Source organism: Maniola jurtina, chromosome 9 (genome assembly GCF_905333055.1).
Source record: "Maniola jurtina chromosome 9, ilManJurt1.1, whole genome shotgun sequence".
Taxonomy (NCBI): domain Eukaryota; kingdom Metazoa; phylum Arthropoda; class Insecta; order Lepidoptera; family Nymphalidae; genus Maniola; species Maniola jurtina.
This window is the reverse complement of record NC_060037.1, coordinates 6,474,392-6,498,008: the sequence shown is the minus strand read 5'-3', so window position 1 is coordinate 6,498,008 and position 23,617 is coordinate 6,474,392. Positions and strand designations below refer to the sequence as shown.

At 38.4% G+C, this 23,617-nt stretch overlaps 2 protein-coding genes across 5 annotated transcripts in view; one reads left to right on the top strand and one right to left on the bottom strand.

Annotated features, from left to right (window-relative positions):
• Window positions 1–1,774: 1,774 nt before the first annotated feature.
• LOC123868405 (probable helicase senataxin) lies at window positions 1,775–18,512 on the bottom strand. Of its 2 annotated transcripts, XM_045910917.1 has the most exons (16): window positions 18,102–18,512; window positions 15,287–16,475; window positions 14,374–15,196; window positions 12,645–12,808; window positions 12,107–12,241; window positions 11,272–11,510; window positions 10,252–10,360; window positions 9,282–9,443; window positions 8,472–8,611; window positions 8,169–8,288; window positions 7,783–7,904; window positions 7,327–7,471; window positions 6,682–6,922; window positions 5,788–5,947; window positions 5,101–5,284; window positions 1,775–4,224 (listed from the first exon to the last, which is right to left on the bottom strand). In XM_045910917.1, exons 1-16 carry the CDS (start codon window positions 18,282–18,284, stop codon window positions 4,075–4,077), a joined length of 4,266 nt encoding a protein of 1,421 aa, XP_045766873.1. In that variant the 5' UTR covers window positions 18,285–18,512; the 3' UTR covers window positions 1,775–4,074. The 2 variants fall into 2 exon arrangements, with proteins under 2 accessions (XP_045766873.1, XP_045766874.1); XM_045910918.1 differs by lacking the exon at window positions 12,107–12,241 and having other exon boundaries at window positions 18,102–18,504.
• Window positions 18,513–20,966: 2,454 nt separating this feature from the next.
• The window catches only part of LOC123868413 (potassium voltage-gated channel protein Shab), an 88,351-nt gene continuing 85,700 nt past the window's right edge, over window positions 20,967–23,617 (top strand). Inside the window, exon 1 of one of the 3 annotated variants that reach the window (XM_045910934.1) lies at window positions 20,967–21,314. The gene's annotated coding sequence lies outside the window, so the exon portion shown is untranslated. Of the gene's footprint in view, window positions 21,339–21,529; window positions 21,580–23,617 lie in introns of those variants that run through there. The other 2 variants (XM_045910933.1, XM_045910935.1) reach the window with 2 other exon arrangements.

The window sequence follows — 23,617 nt, the reverse complement described above, 5'->3', positions numbered from 1 at the left end:
GGTAAATCTTAGTAAATAATTTTATTGATTTATCTTAGAATATTGAATACCAATAAATGTATGACGGCTAAGCTCAACTTGTTAAAACTAAATCGACTAGTTTCGAACCCGTCCGGGGTCTTTTTCGAGGTCGCGATGCGGCGCCAAGCTATCGTCCATGGCGACATGAATGGATTTTAACCAAAATAATGATAAAAAAAACAAACACGTGAGATTAGCCGTCAAACATATATATTTATAATGAATATCATTCACGATAGTTTAAACGCAAAATATTAAATACCTCTGTTCGTTTTAGAAGACTTGTGGAGAAGTAAAGTAAAACATGTATTTTTACAACTGTAGTAAGCCCAGAAGTGACCTCGTACCTGAGGAGTTTGACATTAATTATTATATATGAGCATTTATAAATAATAATTTTCAGGCCATTGCATTCAATAAAAATTAAATCTGTTTGGTCATTATAGTCGTATTTGTATTTTTAAAATTGTTATTATGAAGGGTAAATACTTAAGGAAAAAGACCCATCCCACGAAGGTTTTTAAAGCAAGGCCAGCTTTGGACGTCTTCATGCGTTGTGTAACGTAAGCGCGGGTAGAAGGCAATAGACTTTCTGGCTGTTTCAATGAGGATCAACCAAATTTTTTTTTGATTATTAGATTGTATTAGTGTACGCTATGTGTGATTAATTATTACTCTTTGAATGATTCAAATGTATGACGAAAAATGACGAAGTGATTTAAAAAATTAAACGACTCCTTCGGGCGAGATGTTGATGACGTCATAGTTGGAAACAAGCGGGCGTAGCGGAAATTCATGATAAACAAGAAACAATACGCTTAATTCCCTATAAGCCGCCAAACCAGGTAAATCTGAAGGTTACAACGTGCAGCAAGCGATATACATCACTCGCCCTGCCACTACTAAACATGGAGGAAAAGCGAGCGACTAAGCAAGCAATACGCATCACCAACACACAAATCTTTAAAAAAAGTATTCCTCTTTGCAAGTGTCAAGGGCCGTAAGAGCGCGCGACGCACGGTACGTGTGGGCGAAATGATTTTAGTTTTTCTTTTTCTCTATAATATGGCTTAACACTTGGCGTGCGCATTTTGATTGTTGCTCTTTAATCATTGTATTTTCATTTATTATCTGATTAAAATAATTTTTCTTATGCTTTTACTGTAGCTATAAATCCACATAGTTACTCAATGGTTCTGATCCTCATTATTCAAGGGCCCCACAGTTGCAAGACGCGCATAATCTTTTATTTTACTTTAGCACTGAAAATGCCTTCGCAGCATGGGTCATCTGCTGGCGTCAACAAAATTTCTTCGATGTAACCGAATCTTGCTGCTGACAAAATATTTGCTGCTTGATTCATATGAATTAACTTTACCGTGGTCTTTTTCCTTTAGTCAGAACACGAAAAAGGATGTTGTATCTTACAAATAAGTATAAAATTAACGCCTTGAATATGTAATACTTTTGAAAAAATTGTCATATAACAACAATTCAATGAAGTGCGTCAAAGTAAACAAGCCATCTTATATAATTTGTATTTTCATTTCTCTCCAATATCTACAAAAGGTTTTTAGGGCTCTGTACTTCAAAAGGAAAAACGGAACCCTTACTCGTTGTCTGTCAAGTTTTGTATTTGTACCCTTTCATGTTTTCTGCACAATATGTATTTCGGGCCGATCGATGCTCGTCCTGTCATCAGATTAACTTATTCAGGTCAGGTATTCTAATGGGCAGCAAAAATAAAACACGATTAATAATACATTTTTTTACTACATTAAGAATATTCTTAAACAAAACAATAACATTTAGAAAGTGTCTAGACGGCCACATAATTAAAAGCAATATCCTGCCCCTAGTGGTGAGTTCAGCAATAATAAAATCCTACCGCATGATTGCTAATAAAATCTGTTCCTTGCGCAAATTGATATAAGATTCAATGTGGAAGTGTCTAGTATGCTTTTGGTAGCCGGCGTACGTCATCAACTAAATAGGCCAAAACGAAATATGACTACCCCGACGACTTCTGCCATACCCCAGAGTATTTTTGTAAAGCGCGAAGCGAGAATTTCGACAAGGACTTGAACGAAGTTCGAGTAGGTGAAACTGAATGAAGGGACGACCGTGCGAGTTCATACGTGGCCCATTTAAAAACCATGTTGTCCAGTCAGCTAAAATACCGATAACGGCATACTAAACCACAGTTTGCGCTAAGAAAAAAAAGTCAATTTGCAGCACAGTATAACTTTTTCTTAACTAACCACGTCTATTGGCAGGGTGTTGCCTTTTATTAAGCAACCACTAGTAGTGTCTAGACTCTTCCTAACATTAAAACGTTCGGATGAAATTGACGATTGCATATTGATTATTTACTGCTTGTTCATTGCATTAAAAATAATAATTATATACGAATCAAGAATTGATGATACACAAAAGTATTTTAAAATGCTGGAAGTAATCGATTTTTAAGAAATTGCCAACTAAATATGGGCTCTAATATCATTTCGAATCATCATCGCCAGCTTGTGGTCGCTTTGGATATCCACTGTTGGATATAGGCCTTCCCTAATGAATTAAATGATTATTATTCATCAACAAAAATAATCATTCCATGTTGATGTCCCACTTTTGTATGGATTAATAAAACCGTTTCAGTAACTTTGCAAGAAAACAACCATCATACTTCTCTAAACTCACTGAATTTCATACTTGTTACACTTTGGAACTGAGGTATCGATATCTTATTAATACTGCCTACGTCCAATAATGAACTCGTTTGAAATCAACGGTAATGATCAGTAAAATGTCAATAAAATCAAATGTTTTACGTTGCAACATAATATTTTTTTAACATAGTTGGAAATTTCAAAACAATCAAAAAGCACATTAATTGTAACTTAGTGTGGGGAATATAAAAATTATAACGAAGATTTAATTCCTTACATAATATTATCACAAACGTACTTAATATAATTACGTTTTTAACTAAAAAAATAACTCTTGCATTACATATTTTATGCGTTTTTAAAATAAGTACCTATACAATATTAATTAATAAAATGCACCTTAACTGAATTATATACTGTACAAAGAGAGAATTTTCGTTATTTAATATGTAAAATAGAAAAAAGACCCAGGATCGATCAAAAGGATTTATATAATATTATATTGGATGTAAATAGGTCACAAAATATATGCATTTGGTTTTTCACCCAGTCCATGTGTTACAGCTATTTTAAAAAGAAACTATTACAGCTGTAAAGTTGAAGAGCACAAAAATAAAAGTTGATACCTCGTTGAAAATATCATAAGTCATTGAGGTTTCTTGGTGTTTCGTTCTCCTAACTCGTAAATTGTTGAATAATAAATTAAATAGATCCATATTGAAAAATTCTAGGATATTAGCACATATTTGTATAATGAAGTTATTTAGAAACAAAATCATGTGTGAATCTTTTGTTCGGCTCAAGCTTGGTGATTAGTTTATCCTTTATGTAAAACAAAATGCATATTTATCTTATATTAGACAATAAATAAATTATTTTGGTCGACGCTGGGTCATTTTGATAAACTTGTAGTAGTCTATTATTAAATTCTTTTCTCAGGTTAGTTATTAATGTTTATCAGGTAATCGTTTTAGTGTACAGCAATGATGGATGTATAAAAAAGCATGTTAGTGTCGGACCGAAGGTTGATTTCCGGCCGAATCCGAAGCGGATGAATCGGCTTTCGATACAACTTTAGACCGAAGCTGAAGGTTTATCAATAAACCTAAGAAATTCAGTTCAAGATTGGCTAAAAGTGAAAAAATTTAAAGTTGAACTTAGTTTCTACTGGCGGCCGACCGGCGTAACACAGTGTGACATCCGCCCCCTATGCGCGGCTTCAGCTAAGTCTCCGACTCATTTTAGCCGAAGCCGAAGGTTCAGTCAAACACTACCTATTACATTTACCATTGAAAAATCACTACACACTAAGTAAAGCTGCTTTGGTTAAATATAAAAATTGACTGCTCCTAGACAATTATATTTAAACATTATCTTTGATAAGTTTTCATTTTGAATTTGGATTTATTATATAGTTGAGAATATCATCGGATGACACGGAACCATTTGATGCCGGTTGGCAGAATTTGTTTGGGAGTGTTCGATAAAGATTTCTCCTTCGAGCATCGTCGACTAATGTTTGCCATTGGTTATTTTTCTGAAAAATAAATAATCTATGTTATAATATAATAAAAACGTAAGTGCGTGTCTGTTACTTTTATTAACGTCCCATTGGTATAACCGGTTTTGTTAAGTATAGAGATAGCTTACATCCCAGAGATGGGCATAGGCTACTTTTATCCTGGGAAATCGAAGAGGTCTCATGAGAAAATAAAATCATAATCCCACGCGGGTGCAATCGCGAGCATTATCCCAATAAACAATTAAATTACACAAAAGGACCAACATTATTATGCAGTAATTTCATCGAATGGAGGCGAATAATTATGTAATTGGTTTCGTTGTACAGATGGCATCACAAATAAGAGCTCTAACTTTGAACGTGCTCTGTGAGTGATTTTTGGTGGTACCAATGTCTAACGTCACAAGCATCGGTGAGAAAGCCCACACCGTGGCTGCGTGGGAGCCACATCACCACGACGTCGCGCTCCTGCTCCTGGAGGCTGGACACCAGAGTTGTAACAGTTGGTGCTATACTCACGACGAAGGCCATCGGGTTGAGGCAGACGAAGAGCTGCTGCCGCGCGCGCGTCAGCATGACGTTCATGCGGCCCGCGTCGGTGAGGAAGCCCACGCCGTGGCTGCGTGGGAGCGACAACACCACGACGTCGGGCTCCTGCTCCTGGAAGCTGGACACCAGAGTTGTAACAGTTGGTGCTATACTCACGACGAAAGCCATCGGGTTGAGGCAGACGAAGAGCTGCTGCCGCGCGCGCGTCAGCATGACGTTCATGCGGCCCGCGTCGGTGAGGAAGCCCACGCCGTGGCTGCGTGGGAGCGACAACACCACGACGTCGGGCTCCTGCTCCTGGAGGCTGGACACCAGAGTTGTAACAGTTGGTGCTATACTCACGACGAAGGCCATCGGGTTGAGGCAGACGAAGAGCTGCTGCCGCGCGCGCGTCAGCATGACGTTCATGCGGCCCGCGTCGGTGAGGAAGCCCACGCCGTGGCTGCGCGCGAGCGACACCACCACCACGTCGCGCTCCTGCCCCTGGAAGCTGTCCACCGTGTTCACCTCCACGCGCGGCTCCGACCTGCACAGTGCACACTAGGGATACAATGGAGCAATTGGCAAATATCTTACATAGGACGAGGCTGACCGTGACCACAGAACCCTACAAAATAGCATTTACTGTAATATGCGCCTCTCTCCGGTTATGTAGGGTTGCAGTTCCGTCGGATTATAAGAGTACACATATATGGTGTTTGTGCAGCTCAAAGGATTAGCAAGCTGAAGTGGCAATGACGAGACGAGAATGACTGAGGCGGCCGATGCGGCAGACGTATTATGGAGTGGAGACGACCTCGAGCCCGCTGGACCGATGACCTTGAAGAAGGTGGCGGGGAGCGGATGGATGAGGAAGGCGGAGGACCGTGTTTGGTGACACGTTTTTGGAAAGGCCTATGTCCAGCAGTGGACGCATTCAGGCTGATGGAATGGAATTGTGCTTGTAGATATACTGGTGCATTATAATATATCCTGCGTAACTGACTGCTGCGGCTGGAATTAGTTCGGGAGAGAACAATATGTACGTACGGCGCGTGCAAGTGGCGCAGGTAGTCGCGCAGCAGGTCGCGGTGCGCGCTGTAGGGCGTGATGACGGCGAGCGAGAGGTGCCGCGCGCGCGCCTGCCGCGCCAGCGCTGCCGCCAGCCGCGCCACGCCCCACGCCTCCATCTCATTCGCGCCCGAAGCTCCTAAGTGCATAATAATACTTAAAACGCGTCCAAACCAAAAACCGGAAAGTGCGAGTAAGACTCGCGCACCGAAGGTTCCGTAGTAAAGAAGAAGAAAAACGGTAATAAACAAAGTAAGTTTTGCGATTCATTACCAAAAGTGTTAACCTTTAGTTAATGAATCGCAAAACTTACTTTGTTTGTAGAGGTTTATTGTTAATAAAAAAAAAAAAAAACTATGCTAGTTAGAGCGTTCCTTTCCTTTAAAATATACATAAAGCTCTATTATCCTATAAAATTATTTCAGACTAGCTGTGCCCGCGACTTCGTTCGCGTGGAATAGTGACTTTTCGGGCAGCGTGATTATTTAAATTGACATAACTTTTTTATTTATGAACCGATTGACATGAAATAAACACTAAATGTTAAGTGAAGCTTACTACAATATATTAGTGAAAACCGTATCTAAATCGAATAAGCCGTTTCTGATATTAGCGTGCACAAACACACAGACAAACAGACAAAAAAAAAATTACAATTTCGGGTTCGGCATCGATATAATAACAACCCCTGCTACTTTTTTTTTATATATTTCCATTATACAGACACTACTTTTCTACAATTTTATTATATGTATAGATTTTTCGATTGGTAAACTTTGGAGATAAGGGCCCCATCCTTAAGGGGGGAGCATTTTGGATGATAAAATCCGATTTCCCCCTTTTATAATTACATTAAAAACAGTTAGTTTTTACCTTGTCCTTTGTCTCCGCTGGAAATGCCGAGGACCATGTAGGGCGGGCCCGCGAGGCCAGCGGAGGGTGGCGGCTCGGAGCGCACGCGGCCGTCGTAGAATGCGCGGTTGGGGTACTCCGCGATGGCGGCGTGCATGCGGTACTGCTGGTCCAGCAGCACCACGGGCGACTCGTCCCACAGCTCCGAGCACGACGTCAGCCGCGAGAACAGGCTCTCGCCGAGACCGTGCTTCTTGGCGCGCTGCGGAATACGCACAACGCATTACCACCAGTGGTGCGGCGAATACAAATTCCTTCACTGGCACTGTGCTGCGCAATATGAACGGAAATAAAGCAATTTACGGCCAAGGAATATTGGAAGGACGAGGCTGTTAAGTGCTTTCGGCCGTGACTTGTATAGTACTTTTTGCTCATAATGCTAGGAACTACAAACAAATTAATAAAATAGTTATACATAATATAGTCATTTGTACAATTAGACAACGATAATAAATTGATCACTTGCCAAGTAAAATCGAATGATTCTTCTTTCAATGAATAAGTACCAAACTTAAAAATTGTGTTAACCTAATGAAAACGAAGGTTCGGGTCTAAAGGGCCCTGCATAGCCGCCAAATCAGCAAGAAGAACATCTGTATTCTGTACCTGCGAGCATAAGTACCCCGGCAGCTGCTGCGGGTCGCCGATGAGCGTGAGGCGCGTCACGTCGAGCGTGAGCGGGATCAGCGTCTCCGGCTCGATGGCCTGCCCCGCCTCGTCCACGATGCACAGCGCGATGCGACCCTTTAGCCTTAAGGGCCAGAACCAAGCCAAAAAAGGTAGAAGGATAGAATTATTCACAGTAGTGTACCGAGAAAAAGATAAAGCAATGTTGGCCACAGAATGAGATAAAGCAGGATCAAACAAACAAATTTTAGCATTTAAAAAATAAACTCAACAATAAACAATGTAATTTTTGGAAATCCACATAATTTTAAAATATACACAGAATTTTTCCGAATATTTTGAAGCAGTTTTCGGATTTTTTTCAATCAAGAAAATTGCATCCAATCACAATTAATTCATGATAAAATGAAATTAAAGCTATGCTTCCAGCCTTACCCCCTCATCTTGTAGCTGTGCGCGCTGGCCAGCGTGGTGACGATGATGTCGGCGCCCTCGATGGTGCGCCGCTCGGCCTGCACGAGGCGCTCGCCCGCCACCGGGCCGCCGCCGTTGCGCAGCTGGAACATATCAGTAAAAATCTCATGCATGACATGTGTTTCATGGAGTATGGTCCGCGCGGACTGTTCACAGTTCATGCGCGTGATTCGCTAACTCAGTGATCATCACTAAATAAAAGCTATCGATAACTCATTTGACATTGGTTGGCGCTACATTGCTGGTTCAACATCAAATGATACACCTGCTTATTTGCTCACTATTTTTATTAAAAAAAATCGTAAAGTGCAAAGTTATAAGTATTTTAATAATAAAGTCTCGCGTACCAGCATGAGCCTATCTTGAAAATGGTTCACCCGGCCCTGGCAGTAGGCGGCTCGCTCAGAATTCTTTGCTTCTCGCTTTAAAGTCTTCCACATGTTTATTTTTGCTTCTAAGTTGGAAATCTGGAAAAAATGATAAATATGTCATCACCATCATCAATACATTACCAGCCCACTACTGAGTACGGATGTCTCCTCAAATTGCAAACAGTTTAATCTAACACGCTGGCCAGTTGCAAATTGGCAGCTTTATTAGGATACAGGTCGCAAAGCTGTCGGATAAATGTAAGGGTTGTGACACATTACCTCCTCGTCGAGGCCGGGGTACGCGCTGTCGCCGTGCGCGCGCCCGGCGTCGCGCTGCGCGAGGCGATGCGAGCTGACGTCCGCCGCCGCCTTGTGCATCGACTCCAGTCGCCCCACGCGCACCATGCGGAACCGCTCCGCTGATTCAACAAAAATTATCTTAGTCGTAACTATTGAGTCGCTATTTGTTTAAACGTCATTACGGAGGCTTCTGTACCTGTAAGTTACCATTAAATATTCTGTGCCTAAGCTATGAAGACACGGTACGAAGACACGACTAAGCGCACAGACTTAACAAAACTAGACAAAAATAATCATCATTCACCCAGATCTGTATTGCTACTATAGCAAACAAATTTTAATAGAAAAGCTGTTAGAAAAAGAAGGAAAAAGTTAATTACGCTTAAATAGATTTTTTTTTTGACATTAAACTGGATTTATTATTTAGCAGCATTCTTTTTAATGGACGTAAAAGTTGTGCGTGGATCGAGCTAACTATAATAAAATCGGACGGCGTATCCGAGCGCACTCGGATTGCTAGCTGCCACGATATCAGTAGCACCCGAGCACCCTCGTAGCGTATCAACGCAGCCTTAGACTACCAGTTGGGTTGCAACACTACCAGGGCGGACTGCGCCGAGCCACTCCAACAGACCTATAACACTTTATAATATTAGCGGAAATTAGGGTTTCACATAGGGATGACGTAAACGTGTAATAACACGTTTACGTCATCCGAGGCGACAATGTTTCTGTAAAGGACAAAATAAGAAATGAAGTAATACTAGTAATTATAAGATTCACAATTACATTTCGGCAGGCTTTGTCTGATATTGAGCAGCTTGATAACCAGTCCGTCGACGGCGGCGTTGCTCGTGGCACATATTAGGACTTTGCCCCTATTCTGTTGTTTCTTGCCCGAAGCGTCGTAGAAAAGTGTCATTACTATGGCACAAATAACGCTTGATTTGCCTGCAAATTAACAATATTCTATAATAGTTATTTGTTCAACAAGATAGCAAAGTTCATTTTTGTTGTGAGTTTGAACCCCGAGCGAGCGAAGGATACTATAATAAAATCACGAGCGTAGCGAACGATTCTAACTTAGAATCCTGAATGTGGCGAGGGATTCAAAGGCATAAGAAACAAAAACTTTGCCATCCTGCGATACATACAACTTTTCATTTCAATAAACAGAATTTAATTACAAACAAAAAAAAAACAGATTTCAATTATTGAAAGTCAATAGTTTAAATAATAAAATAGAGGATTTAAAAAGTTTTAAAAAATAAAATGTTAGCGTTTGAAAATATGATGCATAGAAGATTTCGAACTTTTCATGAGACAACACTTTCACTGAGTGAGTAAAATCGATTTTTGCTCACTGGTTTTAGACAGCAAAGGCGCCCTTTTTGAGTTAGTGAGGTGAAAACATAATACATGAAAATCAGTACTCAGACTTCAAAAGTGAGTGATGTTTTATCACACAAGTCTTGTTTCTCAGAACATAAGTAAGGTCTGGCGGCACTGAGATTTTGCTCTATGGAGTTTCTCTACGTCATCCAATCAGAAGTGAGGAGATACGTAGGAGAACCTGAGTAACCGACATACATAACTCAACGGGTTGCGAAGATGAAGTGGCAACGGGCAGAGCTGTAGTATTCAGGCGGCGCAAGACCACGGCGTGTGCAAAGCCCCTCAAGAGACCTATCTCCAGCAGGCAACGTGTACCGTGGACGATGCAGATGCGTATGTAAAATGATGGGTTAGTGTGGTGTACCTGTGCCCGGAGGCCCCTGCACCATCTGTATGGCGGGCCGGTCGCCCAGCGCGGCTGACACTGAGTTACTGACAGCCAGCTTCTGGCTAGGGTTCAATTCCATCGTCCACTACAATTAAAACAAAATTTTGGTTTTTTTCTGTTGTTTCGTTATTAATTGTTCTGTATTGTTGTAAGCAAATCATGGCTGTACGCGCCGCTGGGTTAGCGAAATGAATCAAAATGTAGGCGAAGACAGTCGGAGTGGCGGTCAACAGCAGTCTCTAGTAAGGAAGACCGGTCGGCTAGTTAGATAAAATTTGAGTCACCTAGCTAGTAGTTAGCTACTTGTGCATAAGGCTTAAAATTGGTAAAATGACATTGGAAGGAAAGCAATATTGGTCACGCGCGGGAACCGTTTTGACGGCTCGACGGAATTTTAATCGTATGCGTATTTCTGCGCTAATCTATGTGTGCTTAAAGTCCTTGAGTGGAGACCGTGTTTAAGCAAGCGTAGTGTGGGACGCCCTCTAGCACGATGGACCGACGACGATACAAAGCGGCTGGCGGGAAGTGGCTGGATGAGGAAGGCTGAGGACCAGGTGTGGTGGCGCTCTTTAGGGAAGGCCTATGTCCAACAGTGGAAGTCCACAGGCTGATGACGATGATGATGTGTGCTGAACTATGATGAAGTTAAAATATTAAAGGTAATAAAAATTTGAAAAAATAATAATAATTCTGTTAAAGATGCAAACTGCCGTGCACTCTGTTGTTAGGAGTGACAAACTAGAGCGCGCTTAAGCATCAGCGCAGCATAGTTCTCTGACAAACTGTATGCACGTTTAAATAAAATAAAAATAGAAGTATGACTAGATTGTCTTCTGTAGCACAGACACAGAAGTTTATTTGCATCTAAGGGTGTGTCTGAGGCGTCTGTCAATAATCTAATAATAAAATTGGTATAATACTGAATATTGCAGCTTCAATCGATAATAATCGATAAGCTTCAGTGGGGATTAATTTATAAGTAGAAATATGTACCTGCGAGTTCAGATTAATTTTGTTGTTGAGTTCAATTCTGGGATATTGCTGAGGGTCAGGCTTCAAAATGGCTCTACTTAGCGGAGACCCAGCCAAGTATTCCATTGCTTCGAATAACATCAATTCATTCTTTATATACGCCAAAGTTCGGCCGGTGATAACTTCGCCGGGGTCCAGAACCTTCATCTTATCTGTGTATATTGCGTTCAGCGATATACTAAAGAATGAATTTATATTGTCTGAAATAAAATAATTAGCAAAATAAAAGTACCTTTAAGCCAAGAGTTATTATAGGCAAGCGCGCTCCATCTTAGTCATGAAGCCTTTAAGCGGCATGATTGTCGTTAAACGTGTACTAGCGGTTGCTACATTCACAAGCAGATGTCGCTTCTAAATTCAGTCATTCATCAAACGCTTGATGCATGAACCCAAGCCTGATTACTCACGATGTACGCACTAGATGGCATCACGGATAGCTTAATCGGAAGCTCAAGTGAAACACGCAGCTCTCAATCGCATTGACAGAGCGTTTATCAATCTGCACTATATAGAAGTTTCAAACTACAACCGTCAGCCCAGCTGAAGCCAAGCGCAAGTCCATCTTTGTAAGTAATAATACTTATTAAAAAAAAGGGTCTAGACAGATGAGCTGCATTCGTCTGCATGCAATTCACTGTTGCACCCGCGATATATGTGTATTTAATTGCTTAAAACGCACATAACTCAAAAAAGTTAGACGAGCGTGACCACTCCAACTTCGATTAAGAGACGGATGTCCTAACCACGACACCCCCCCCCCCCCCCCCCCCCCGACAACGAAAGGTAAAATACTAACTTGGAGGTGATTGAAGTTGTTTGCAGTTGTGTACATAGACGAATCTGCTACACTTTGCCTTTTCAGGCCCAAATTCTATCACCATTATCTCTCCGACTCGAGGTGCACGTTTAATTTCAGATGTTGGCAATGACACTGAAATTAATTTTGTCTTTTAAATATATTTTTTTTTCCGACAAATAATGGAATAGCAGCAGTTATCTTAATAATTATTATTATTAGGATAACTGCTACTATTACCTTCTGCAACCAAACTGTGCCAATAGGATCTATCACTAAGTTTCCGCTGTCCGCCCGTCTATCTGTCGGCGGGCTGTATCTTATTAAACGTAATAGGTGGAGAGTTCGAATTTTATTTCTTTTGCTGCTATAACAACAAATAATAAAGATTTCGAAATGGCTGTAATTTACAAAAAAACTTTTTCAAAGTAAACATATTTAAATTTAATATACAATAAAATGTATTTTAAAAGCATGCTAAAAAGTTAAATAGTTTTTGTAATAAAATGTATGTACTGTAAGTGTAGGCATTACTTACAGATAACAGCCATATTTGTTAAATGAATGTTTCTATCTTGTGCAGGTGGTTCCATTGGACATGATTCTATTCTAAATTGCAACTCTTTATATTGATTGCGTGTACGATTAAATGCTTGTGTAATGCATTCCCAAATTTCCATCAGAAGTAAGTCTCCAAAAACTCTGTAAACAAAGTAGCGTACAGAGCATTTCCCAATTTACCGGGTCTCAGTCGATCGATTCCAGAAAAGCTGCATCAATCATTGTTTATGTTACTATTTCTCATGATGATAACCCTGTGAAAGCAGAAAAGGAAAAAGTATCGAAATACTTGGACCTGGCTCGTGAGGTTGCCACCATGAGGAGTGTTGAATCAGCGACTATTTTACCAATAGTTATATTGCAAATAGTTTCGTCCAACATGTTAAGAAACTATTCGCTCAACTGTTGGATCAAGGGATCAAGATACAGAATGCAGTGTTCTTGAGACGGCACGTGTTGTGAGGAGGTTCCTCACTCTGGAGCACTGACCACTGGCGGCGTGGGTCCAGCCCACCCCGCTGCTAGTGGGGCCCATTTCACCATATTAATTTAAGCGGATCAGAGCATCAATCAGTCGATTCCAGAAAAGCTGCATCAATCATTATTACAATCTCAATTGTAGGGATTGGCTGAATTTATGATATTCTTGTTGCAACAATGCATCGTAGCCCATAGTGAGAGAGTGTCGGCTAATCAGAGGCAATTGCGATCGTCACACTGTAGCTGTCAATCTACGGCGGTAGAGACCCGTTTATTCAAATGCCAACAGATTTAACACATTTTGCAAATTTTACTCACTAAAATGTAACAACATTGAAATGGAAATATACAAGTATGCTAGAAGAGGTGTGGCATTCAAGATGACAGTTATTTTTCTGCCTATTCAAAGTGCTCCACCGGGCATACCATGTTGATAGATGTATCATCATTGACATTTAGTTCCGCAGCTCGATTACGTAAAACCTGCATCAATCATATTACAATCGCAATTGTTATTATTGCCTAAAATGCTATTCTTGTTGCAACAATACATTGTAGCAAATAGTGAGTGAGCGTCAACCAATCAGAGGTGATTGCGATCGTGACATTGTAGCTGTCATTCTACCGCAATCGATTATAGCTTAACAATGCATTTGAATTTGATTTAAATAACATAATTTAATTAATTAATAAATCGACAAATTCCAACTATTGGAATCTAAATAAAATTACATAATTAAAAAAAAAACAAACCCCCCCCCCCCCCCCCCCCACTGCCAATAAATGGTAACTGAAAAGTAATAAAACAAGCTTTGTATTCTATAAAGTAGAAATTGATAAGGTCATAAAAATAATTGTTACAAAATGAATGGCAGGTGGGGGCAAGCTAAAGTGAAACTGGGTATAAATAATACTACCTTGTACAATTGTAGTATTTACTCCAAATGTTATATTTACGGAATGTTTTGAAATTGAGCTAATAGTCCTAAGTAGTTGGCTAAGATTCTGGTTTCCCCCTCGAATAATACCTTGTTAAGTAGATATTTTAAAATTATTATGAGGTTTCTTAGATATTTTTGAAGGAAAAACTAAGCAGTCTAAGTAATAATGACTGCCAAAACATTTGAGCATCTAATGGCCACAGATCCCTACCTCCTATTATTTTAAGTAGTTAAAAAATTGGCATAGAACAAATATTAGTTTAAAGAATAAAAATGTATCCTTACCCAACATAATCTTTGTGGCTGTTAAATGAATGAAAAATAGCCATAGGTGGATTCTTATGACTTAAAATTGGCGGTGGTTCAGAAATGTTCATTTGTTCATCCAACCAATGAGGGTTCCAGCGAAGGATTGTTATTAGTGTTGTCTTTTCCAATGAAAATATATGCATTTTTTGTCCATCCAATAATGATGTTTTTATTGACCTTGTTTTCTTCAATTGGTTGCCAGGCTCAATTTCAAATTCGTGCACCTCAGGTGCAGAAACAGAGAATCGGACTGTCTTTTTTGGTTTTTTGGGTGGTTGAGGTTCAACTTTCGATACAGGCTTTCCCAAACAAGATTCTTTACTTTCTGTTATTGGTTTCAAGCTTTTGAAAGGAATTTTAGTATCAGTATCAACAACTCGTAATTTATGCAAGTCTGAGTGGCACTTACCCTCAGTTTCTTTTTGTTCACATGTCTTTCTAGTCTTTTTTATTTCGTATGGGATGAGCTTATCATTTTTATTGTTAGTGTTGGATTTTACTAATATAATTTTTGATTCATATTTTGATGATTGTATGATATATTTTCTTTTAATAGGCTTGACAGTAGCCTGCCTAGCATCAGTAAGGAAAGCTCCTCGATTAGCTGTAGTAATTTTTACATTGACAACAGACTTGTTTGTACTATTTGCTAAATCTTTACTAGTTTCATCGATATCCTTATCCTTACAAGCAATCTCTTTGAGTTTCTTCTTTCGTTCTTCTTTTTGTGAGTTGGTTATTTTTCTTTTGGGTGATAAATGTTTTTTTGTTGTGGTTGACTTATGAGATTTTGATTTACCTGAAAAATATTGAATTAAGAAAAGTTCTAAACAACAAATTAAAATTAGAAACTAAAAGAAAAGTTATCTACAAATTTATTATTACTTACTTTCTGACATATCTTTGTTCTGAGACACAGATTTCCTTTTTGTTGTTTTACAAAGTGGTTCAATCATTTGAGCCATTTTTGATATTTTATTATTGTTTTGTTGTAAAGGAGATACTGATCCGATAAAATTTTCTGTATGATCAGTGCTAGAACTAATATCTTCCACGGGAGAAAGAATAAGTTCAACTTCTTTTGTAGAACTATTTTCAGTGCAAACATTTTTTAATATTGCTTCAGGTGTATCTTTTTTTTCTTTTTCTGTTATAAAATTACTATTAGGAATGACATTTTCCAGTTCTATAGGCTTTTCTACAGGAACTGGAAGTGTTTCTTTTGGTAGTAAATCAGAATTTTCTTTATTGTAAGGGTAATTTCCTGGTGGCTCTAAAGGAATTGATATTAAATCATCTAAAAAGTCTTCCTCTTCATCTTCATCATCTATAATTTCGAATACATCATCTAACTGACTGTAGGAACCATCTTGAGGTTGAGAATCTCCTTTTATTTCACTCATATCATTTTTCAATGGTTTGCCTGGTGAACTTTGAGATAACTTTCTGAACCAGTGTTCTGATTCACTATCACTGTCACTGTTAATTTCGATTGGTTCTTCATTATAACCAAAGTGTTCTTGCTTCACATTGAATGCTTCATACTGAAAGTCTTCATTTTCACACTTTTTCGACTTTTTCGTTTCATCTTCAAGCTTTATTACTGCATCCGGTTCCAACTTTATTTTCTTAACGGCACATTCTTTTTGTACATTGGTTTCGTTTTCACTGTCAGATATGATACTAATTATATCTTCATAAACTTTTACCTTTGTAACATCTATGTTTAATTCTTCTTTACTGATTTCATCACTTTCAAACTTAAGATTTAACTTTCGTTTTAATTGTAACTTTGGTTTGAATACAGGTGATGGCACTTTTTGTTCAGGGCTGGTTTTTATTGCATCAAATGATGCAATTTCTGCTTCTATATCATCTAATAGATTGTCTTGAAATTTTAGTCTATCTGTGATAGACGGTAAACATTTCTCTAGTTTAAAAACATACTTGTCATCATCACTGATTGCTTTATGTGAAGCTCCATCAGTCCATCCAAAACCAATAACATCATTTTCAGTCAGGATATGAGGAATATCTGCTGGTATTTTCTCTGATCCAATATAGATACCATTTGAACTCTGTAAAGTGTACATATTTTTAATACGAATGAAACATATTTATTAGATAAGTGCAGTACTTAGTTGCTCTCTATTAACAATCTACTTATTTAAAACAAACATAATAACTTAAATTACATCTTAAATGTTGATTCATATCCATAGTAATATTATAAATGTCCAAGTCTGTCTGTCTGTCTGCTACCTTTTCATGGCCCATCTGTTTAACTAATAATTGAGGTTTTACTATTGTTCTGCTTATTTTTTTTACATACTTTTTGTAAAATCAGGGGCTGAAAGCGGTAGAAAATAAGGATATATAACCAGTTAAATTGACCGATACCATTATGTCAACGCTTTTTAATCAAATTGCTATTTAACCAAAATGTTATTTTAGAACTGAAAACCAAGATATCAACAAAATATAATTGTTTAATTCATATCGCTTAGGTACCAGCCATCATAGATTGCAGTGAAGACATGTTTGACTTAAGTATGAACTACAATATTATGTCATATAAAGATACCATTATTTAACCAAAAGCAAATATTAATACCCTTATACATTAATACCAATAATGCATGGCACTCAAAGGCGTTTAATATGAAAATATATTGGTTTAAGATTATAGCAGTCAATAAAGGTATCCGATTTTTTTGGTAATTCAGTCCCCAATAAAAACAGTAAAATACAAACCAACCAAAAAAGTTATGGCTAAATTTGGCGGTCTGCAAATATTAGGATATACCTTGTCACTGATAACAAGCAAGTAGATAGAGTATAGTAATCTATACTAATATTATAAAGAGGAAACCTTTGTATTTTTGTATTTTTGTATGTTTGTATTGAATAGGCTCAAAAACTACTGGACCGATTTCAAAATTTCTTTTACCATTACTTAGAGGGATTCTTCCGAATCCGTATAGGCTATATTTTATTCCGGAAAATAGATAGGATTTTTCGTGGTAGTGAAAATTGTGGAGTAAGGCGTCGAAAAAACTGCCGTACGTTAACGATTCTCGCGAACGCTGCCTAAATGGTTAGAGATGTATGGTTAACTTCTATAAAGTTGTAGAACTCAATAATGCCTACAAAAAAGTCCGCGATAGTATAAACCAAACATTTATATTTTAGCCATTATAACCACTTTTCCCCGTGCGAAGCTAGGGCGGGTCGCTAGTTGTATAATACGTTAGGCAGAAACATAACAGAGTTGTTAAAACTAAATATATATTTTTGTGGCTCAAAATCAGGGTCCATACTGTGGCTAATTTTGCTGTAAATCATTTCTAAACTGAACCGACAGTTTTAAGTCTAGTGTATCCTTATAAGTATAGTGTATCGTTTTCCACAGGGAGCACTATGAAAGCGTTAGTAAGTAGCAACATGTTAGGCCTTCCATTATTGTTTAGTTTAGAGATTCTATGTAATAGAGAGGCTAATCTGTTGTACACAATCTAGGGCTCTCTTTTTCATAATGCTCTCTGTGGACTAGACAAGACAAACACTAGATTAAACCCTGTCAGTTTAGTTCAGTTAAAAGATTATGTATAACAGAATTAGCCACATTTGTCTTCCAACTTTAGGTATTTATTAATACTCTTAACTATTTAGTTTACTGGTCAGTTTTAAACACTAAAACATACCTTCAAATCAGTGATTGACACTTCATCTCTTTTAGCATCTATTACGCAGTGGTTTCTGGATATAACTATACTTGATAGTGTTATCTTATTGTTTGTTCCTCTCCCAATTGTGATTTTTTCACCTTCAGAGAATTCATAAACATCATTTCCAAATGTTTGACGGGATAACTTCCACTTTGCCATGGCTGCTTCTATCGGCGTTATATTTTAGCACTTTTGGGACAGGACTGTCTCAACATAAGGGGTGTTTAGCACCAAATAAATAACACTAATCATCACTAGCACAGAGCACTATTCTTTAACTCATCATATTTTAAAATCTTTAATTTAAAAGAAGCTCAACTCAAAGAAATCTCAACCGCTCTTGTGACTTGTGCCTCTAAGTGCTAAAGCCGGCGCCGCTCTTTTGAAAATAAAAATCATTTATGTCACTGCCAACTGCCAAGTGCCAAGAGTCTTTGGTGGTCTTTGTCAAAATGTTGTCAAATTGTAAGTCATAGAGAGCTAATCTATGTAAAGCCAGAAGAGAAAAAAAAAAAAAGTCATAGAGAATCTCTATGAATTAGCGAAGTGCATTGTGCTGGGTTGGCCAAGCAAAAAGCCCCCAATCAAGTGAAGAAGAAGAATCTCTATGAAATCTAAAATCTTTTTGGCGGTACAAGAACTACGCAATGACAAGTAACTACCTGTTTAGTTCGTACAAAATAGGTATTCTTACGTATAAGGGTTAACCATGGGTTAACCTTGACAATAAGGACTAAAATCGTATTTTTGACGGGAGAACTCATTTTTTAAGCATATCATTCAAGGGTTTATCAAAGAAAAAACGGAACCCTTATAACTAGGATCACTTTGTTGTCTGTCGGTTTATCTGTAGGTCTGTCGTGTCTGTCAAGAAAACTTATAGGGTACTTCCCGTTGACCTAGAATCAGGCAGATAGGTAGGTCTTATAGCACAAGTAAAGGAAAAAACCACGAATTTGTGGTTACATCATAAAAAAAAAAAATGTGGTCACGAACAAAAAATTATTAGTCTTTTCAATTTTCAAAGTAAGATAACTACCTATACCACGTAGGGTATCATATGAAATGGCTTTATTTGTTAATTCAAAAACAGATTTTTATTTGTTTTTAAGCATAATAGTTTTTATTTTATCATGCAAAATGTCCGGAACCCTCGAGTCTGACTCGCATTTAGCCGGTTTTTTTCCAATGTGGAAACAGTGATGGCTTCCCCAATTTCTCATTCTGATTCGATTTTTAACATATTCCCTAATATTGAGGAGATTATAATTAACGCATGCTGGGAACCCTAAAGCTAGGTTTGCACCAGTCCATAGCCGCTTGTATTGGCGGTCGCAAGCCTAACTTTGTTGTTGACTGTACTAAAGTGGTAGGTCGGTACTAATGGTACTAACAATTCGATAGAGTCCAGGCAAATTTAAAATTTTGTGTATCCGTTTATAAGCTCTATATCTAGGTATTTAAGATAAGATAAAATAATTTATTTTGGCACAATAACAAATATAACAGAAACATAACAATACATTGACTTAAATTAATTATACTAAATAACTTTCACTAACGATTGTAATTTTATGTAGGTAGGTAACCTTGTAGGTAACCTAAACTGTTAGTACATAGTATAACAGTACTATAAGTATATAGGCAAAACGAGATAATCCATAAGATAATTGAAATGAATAAACTGCCATCGTACTTCTGATGTAGGCACTTCTAATGATTATTAAGATTGAAGCATGATCTAACCACTAGTAAACCTGGATACTAACTCAGTGGATTCCTCAGGATAGCAACCTTTAGATTAACCGAGCCTTCGTGGTCGCACTAACGATTTCTTGGACTATCAAATGATATTGAACTACCCTCAACTACAACCATGATAACTCTCAGATACTGCACGTGAAAACTACCAGCGTATAACTAGGTAAACCTAATCTAACCTACCTAGACCGGCTCCTCCGCTCCTTCACCGGTCCCAAACCGACCATTTAAACTAACCACCATAATAACAACTCGTCCAACCAACAGCACCACTTTAGGTAACCACTACTCTAAAACCTTACGTTACGTACGACACACCGTATCTACTGAAAACCTCCTCGGACCGAAGCCAGAACAAGAATGAATCACCATTCGCCACGCTAATATTCTGATAATAAAATACGAGAGTGAATTCTGAACACAGCAACGCGTGCCGACTAAAATCATACTAAAATCCAACTCTGACAGTGACAGCTAAACAAATACGGCTGAGTACCTTCATGTAACGTTACTTTTTACGGAGTCTATGACATTAAAACCTCTTTTTAATATTGACTCGACGACAAGTATAACAATTTAGTAATAATATGGAACTACAAGCTTAATTTGTTATTTGTTTATACATAGTCCGCCAAAACAGATTTTGTATGGTAGGTACAACGTGCAGTGCACACCGCTCGCCTTCCCGCTATTGAAAAAGTACCTAGCCGTAAGATAATAATTTGTGCATTACTGTACATTGTGACATATCCAATATAATCCGAGAAAATCGGTTCAGCCGTTTGAAAGTTATCAGCTCTTTTCTAGTTACTTGTAACCTTCATCTGTCGGGGGTGTTATAAATTTTTAATTTACACTTGTTTAATATTGTTTACATGCAATCAAAACGTAGGTAGGTACCTAAATAATATAATAATATGTAACATTATTACTTTATTCTACATTATGCACTGCTTGTTATTATCAAATAGTATTAATGAGAATCGTTGTGAAAGAAAGAAAATGTGTTGTTTTTGCGTTGCGCAGAAAAAGCTCTGGGCGGCTGCGTGCGGGGCGGGCGGCGAAAAGCGAGCGCAAAATAGCGGTAGCGCACAGTCGGCCAGCACCGGCCCGCTCGCACCGTGCGCTGCTCTGCTCCCTGCGTCCCAGTCGCGTACCCGACGTAAAAAGACGATCGCGTGCTAACTCGGACACTCGCATACCCATCCGACCGGTGTTCGCTCGATATTCGCCCGGGGTCTAGTTTCTCGTAGTGCCATTTGTTTGCAGTGATCGTGTAGTGCATCCATATAACCCGTTACAAATATCATCAGACTGATAAAGGTGCGCTGGCAATCCTACATAAACCTACGTTCACGTGGACTTGGAGTCGATAAGGGACCTGTTCATCTCCTCGACGAATCCTCCTCCTCAAGGTCACACGAGGAGGTAAACATCATTCTACTACAGTCATTTTATCATATTTTTAGTAAGTGTAATAAAGGAAAGCTTTATAAGACTCAGCCCATCACCTTATTATTCACGAAAAAGCTTTCGGGAATGGTGTCAAGATTCAAATTTCAAAGTGGAATTACATACGGACAGCACTGTACACGAGCGCCGTGCATGAATTTGCATCGATTCGTGTAAGTGCATGACAGTTAGTGACCCATTTTCGCAACTAAGACACTCGAAAACTCAACGTTTGGCAAAGGTATGGGTAACCAATTTGGCTGGTAATAAACTATTTAGAGATATTTTCAACAAAAAGTCTTAAAGATAGTACGAGTATTATGCACAAAGACTTCGAAAATAATTTCAATGAATACCTACTGTTATTTCTTTGAACGTAGGTGGGTATTTTCTTTTTACCCGACTACAGCAAAGTCAAAAGGAAGGGTTATGATTTAAAAGCAGTTTATTACCGAATATATTATGTATACAAAAGTTAATGTAGTTCTTATAATAACTTTGTTTGTGACTCTACATTGGCACCTAATTGGCACTGACTCCAAAATTATGTTATTACAGAACTACATTTACTTCTTGTATACATAACATATGCGGCAATAAATTAAATCAGTTTTAGAGATCCATAATCCAATAAATCCATAACCCAAAAGAAAAAACGGAACCTTCATAGGATCACTTTGTAGTCTGTCTGTCTATCCGTCTGTCCGTCTGTCCGCGTGTCCGTCTGTCCGTCTGTCCATCCGTCCATCTGTTCGTCTGTCGTGTCTGTCAAGAAATTCCATAGGGTACTTTCCGTTGACCCAGAATCATGGAATTCGGCAGGTAGGTTGGTCTTATCCTTTAAGTAAAGGAAAAAATCCTAAAATTGTGATTTTGTGGTTATATCACAAAAAATATGCTGTATTAAAATATGCTATATCTGATAAAAAACCTACTGTTTACTAAGCTATCACACTGATCACGAGCAATTTACTCATATCCATTGAGGAGTTCTGTTCTCCATCTCCGAACATATTCATCAGATCTTCACCAAACTAAAATGGGACCATCTCTAAAGTATGACCTACCAAACAGAGTTTGACAGTTGACGTATAGAGGCTATAGACGCTACGAACGCTACGTAAATTAAGTTTATTATAGAAAGAGAGAGAGGCAGCGCGTGCCAGACCAGACAGAGCCAGTCGTGCAGCTAGCTATACTAGGATCTTTTCCTTTTATTTAATCATACAAATAAGCTAGGTATAGGTAGAAGTTATTTGCCGGGCGTGAGTTTTGAATATTTTTACAGCGTTACTATTTGTGCAAGGCACATATCGTCACCTTTCTTAGTTTCTTCAACAGTATTCTGAAAACCACTTCTTTATCCATTCAATGAAATGGAATGCTATCATAATTCATAAATTCCATAGATATGTATAAATTCATTAGAAAAACGACGGTAAAATATGTAATATGTATTTCAAACTTAGTATGAGCACAGAAGAGGTACGAATTACGTATATTGTACGAGTATCCAGCAATATAACAGTTTGCAAGATATATATTTATTCTTGTGAACTGTTTACATATGATACACATATAGTACCTGAGGTTCTCCAACTTTTACAAATAGTACAAGTACAATCAGTTAGAATTTAACAAGCTTATTACGCTCCTACAAAATTGATTAAGTCCAAGTAAATTAATACCTACCTACTCATAAAGTTTAAGTAAGGTTACTTTGATCCCATTGAGTAGGTACATAATAATATCTATTATACCTATAGTATTCGACAGGTTGAGATGGCAATCGGGCTATGAGGCGGGGTAACGCCCGGCCCCCGCACACCCGCACGTCACACGCGCTATTCCGCACCGGGGTAGCGCGGAGGCTGTGCTGTGCGGGTATGCGGGGTGTCCTCATCCCGTTTGGAATGTCAACCTTTAGCGAACTCTGCATTTTTCTTGACAAACACGACAGACAGACAGACAGACAGATAACGAAGTGATCCTACAAGATAAGGGTTTTGTTTTCCTTTTGAAGTACGGAAGCCTAAAAATTACCAATAAGTCCAAATTATGTAATTAGGTTAAGGTATTCTGGTAATAAAACTTATTTGCTAAGGCTTTTATTAGTAAGTTGCAAGGAGTAGGATCAATCAACGAGAAAGTAGGCCTGGAGCTGTTCCAATTTACGTACGTCATCGTGACCCGGGCCTTAAAGGTCGTAGAGCCTCGCTCGTAGGAGCCGTAGGCATTGCGTGTACGAGTTCTACAACCATAAGAGGTTCTCTAATGTT

What these genes read in the sequence shown, in the direction of transcription:
- LOC123868405 (XM_045910917.1), bottom strand. Translation starts at nt 18,284, where the DNA reads ATGGCAAAGTGGAAGTTATCCCGTCAAACATTTGGAAATGATGTTTAT. An exon ending in CAGCGGAGACAAAGGACAAG is followed by an intron (nt 5,948 to 6,681) that starts GTAAAAACTAAC and finishes TTATGCACTTAG; the next exon opens with GAGCTTCGGGCGCGAATGAG. An exon ending in TCAACCCGATGGCCTTCGTC is followed by an intron (nt 4,225 to 5,100) that starts GTGAGTATAGCA and finishes TTTATTTTTCAG; the next exon opens with AAAAATAACCAATGGCAAAC.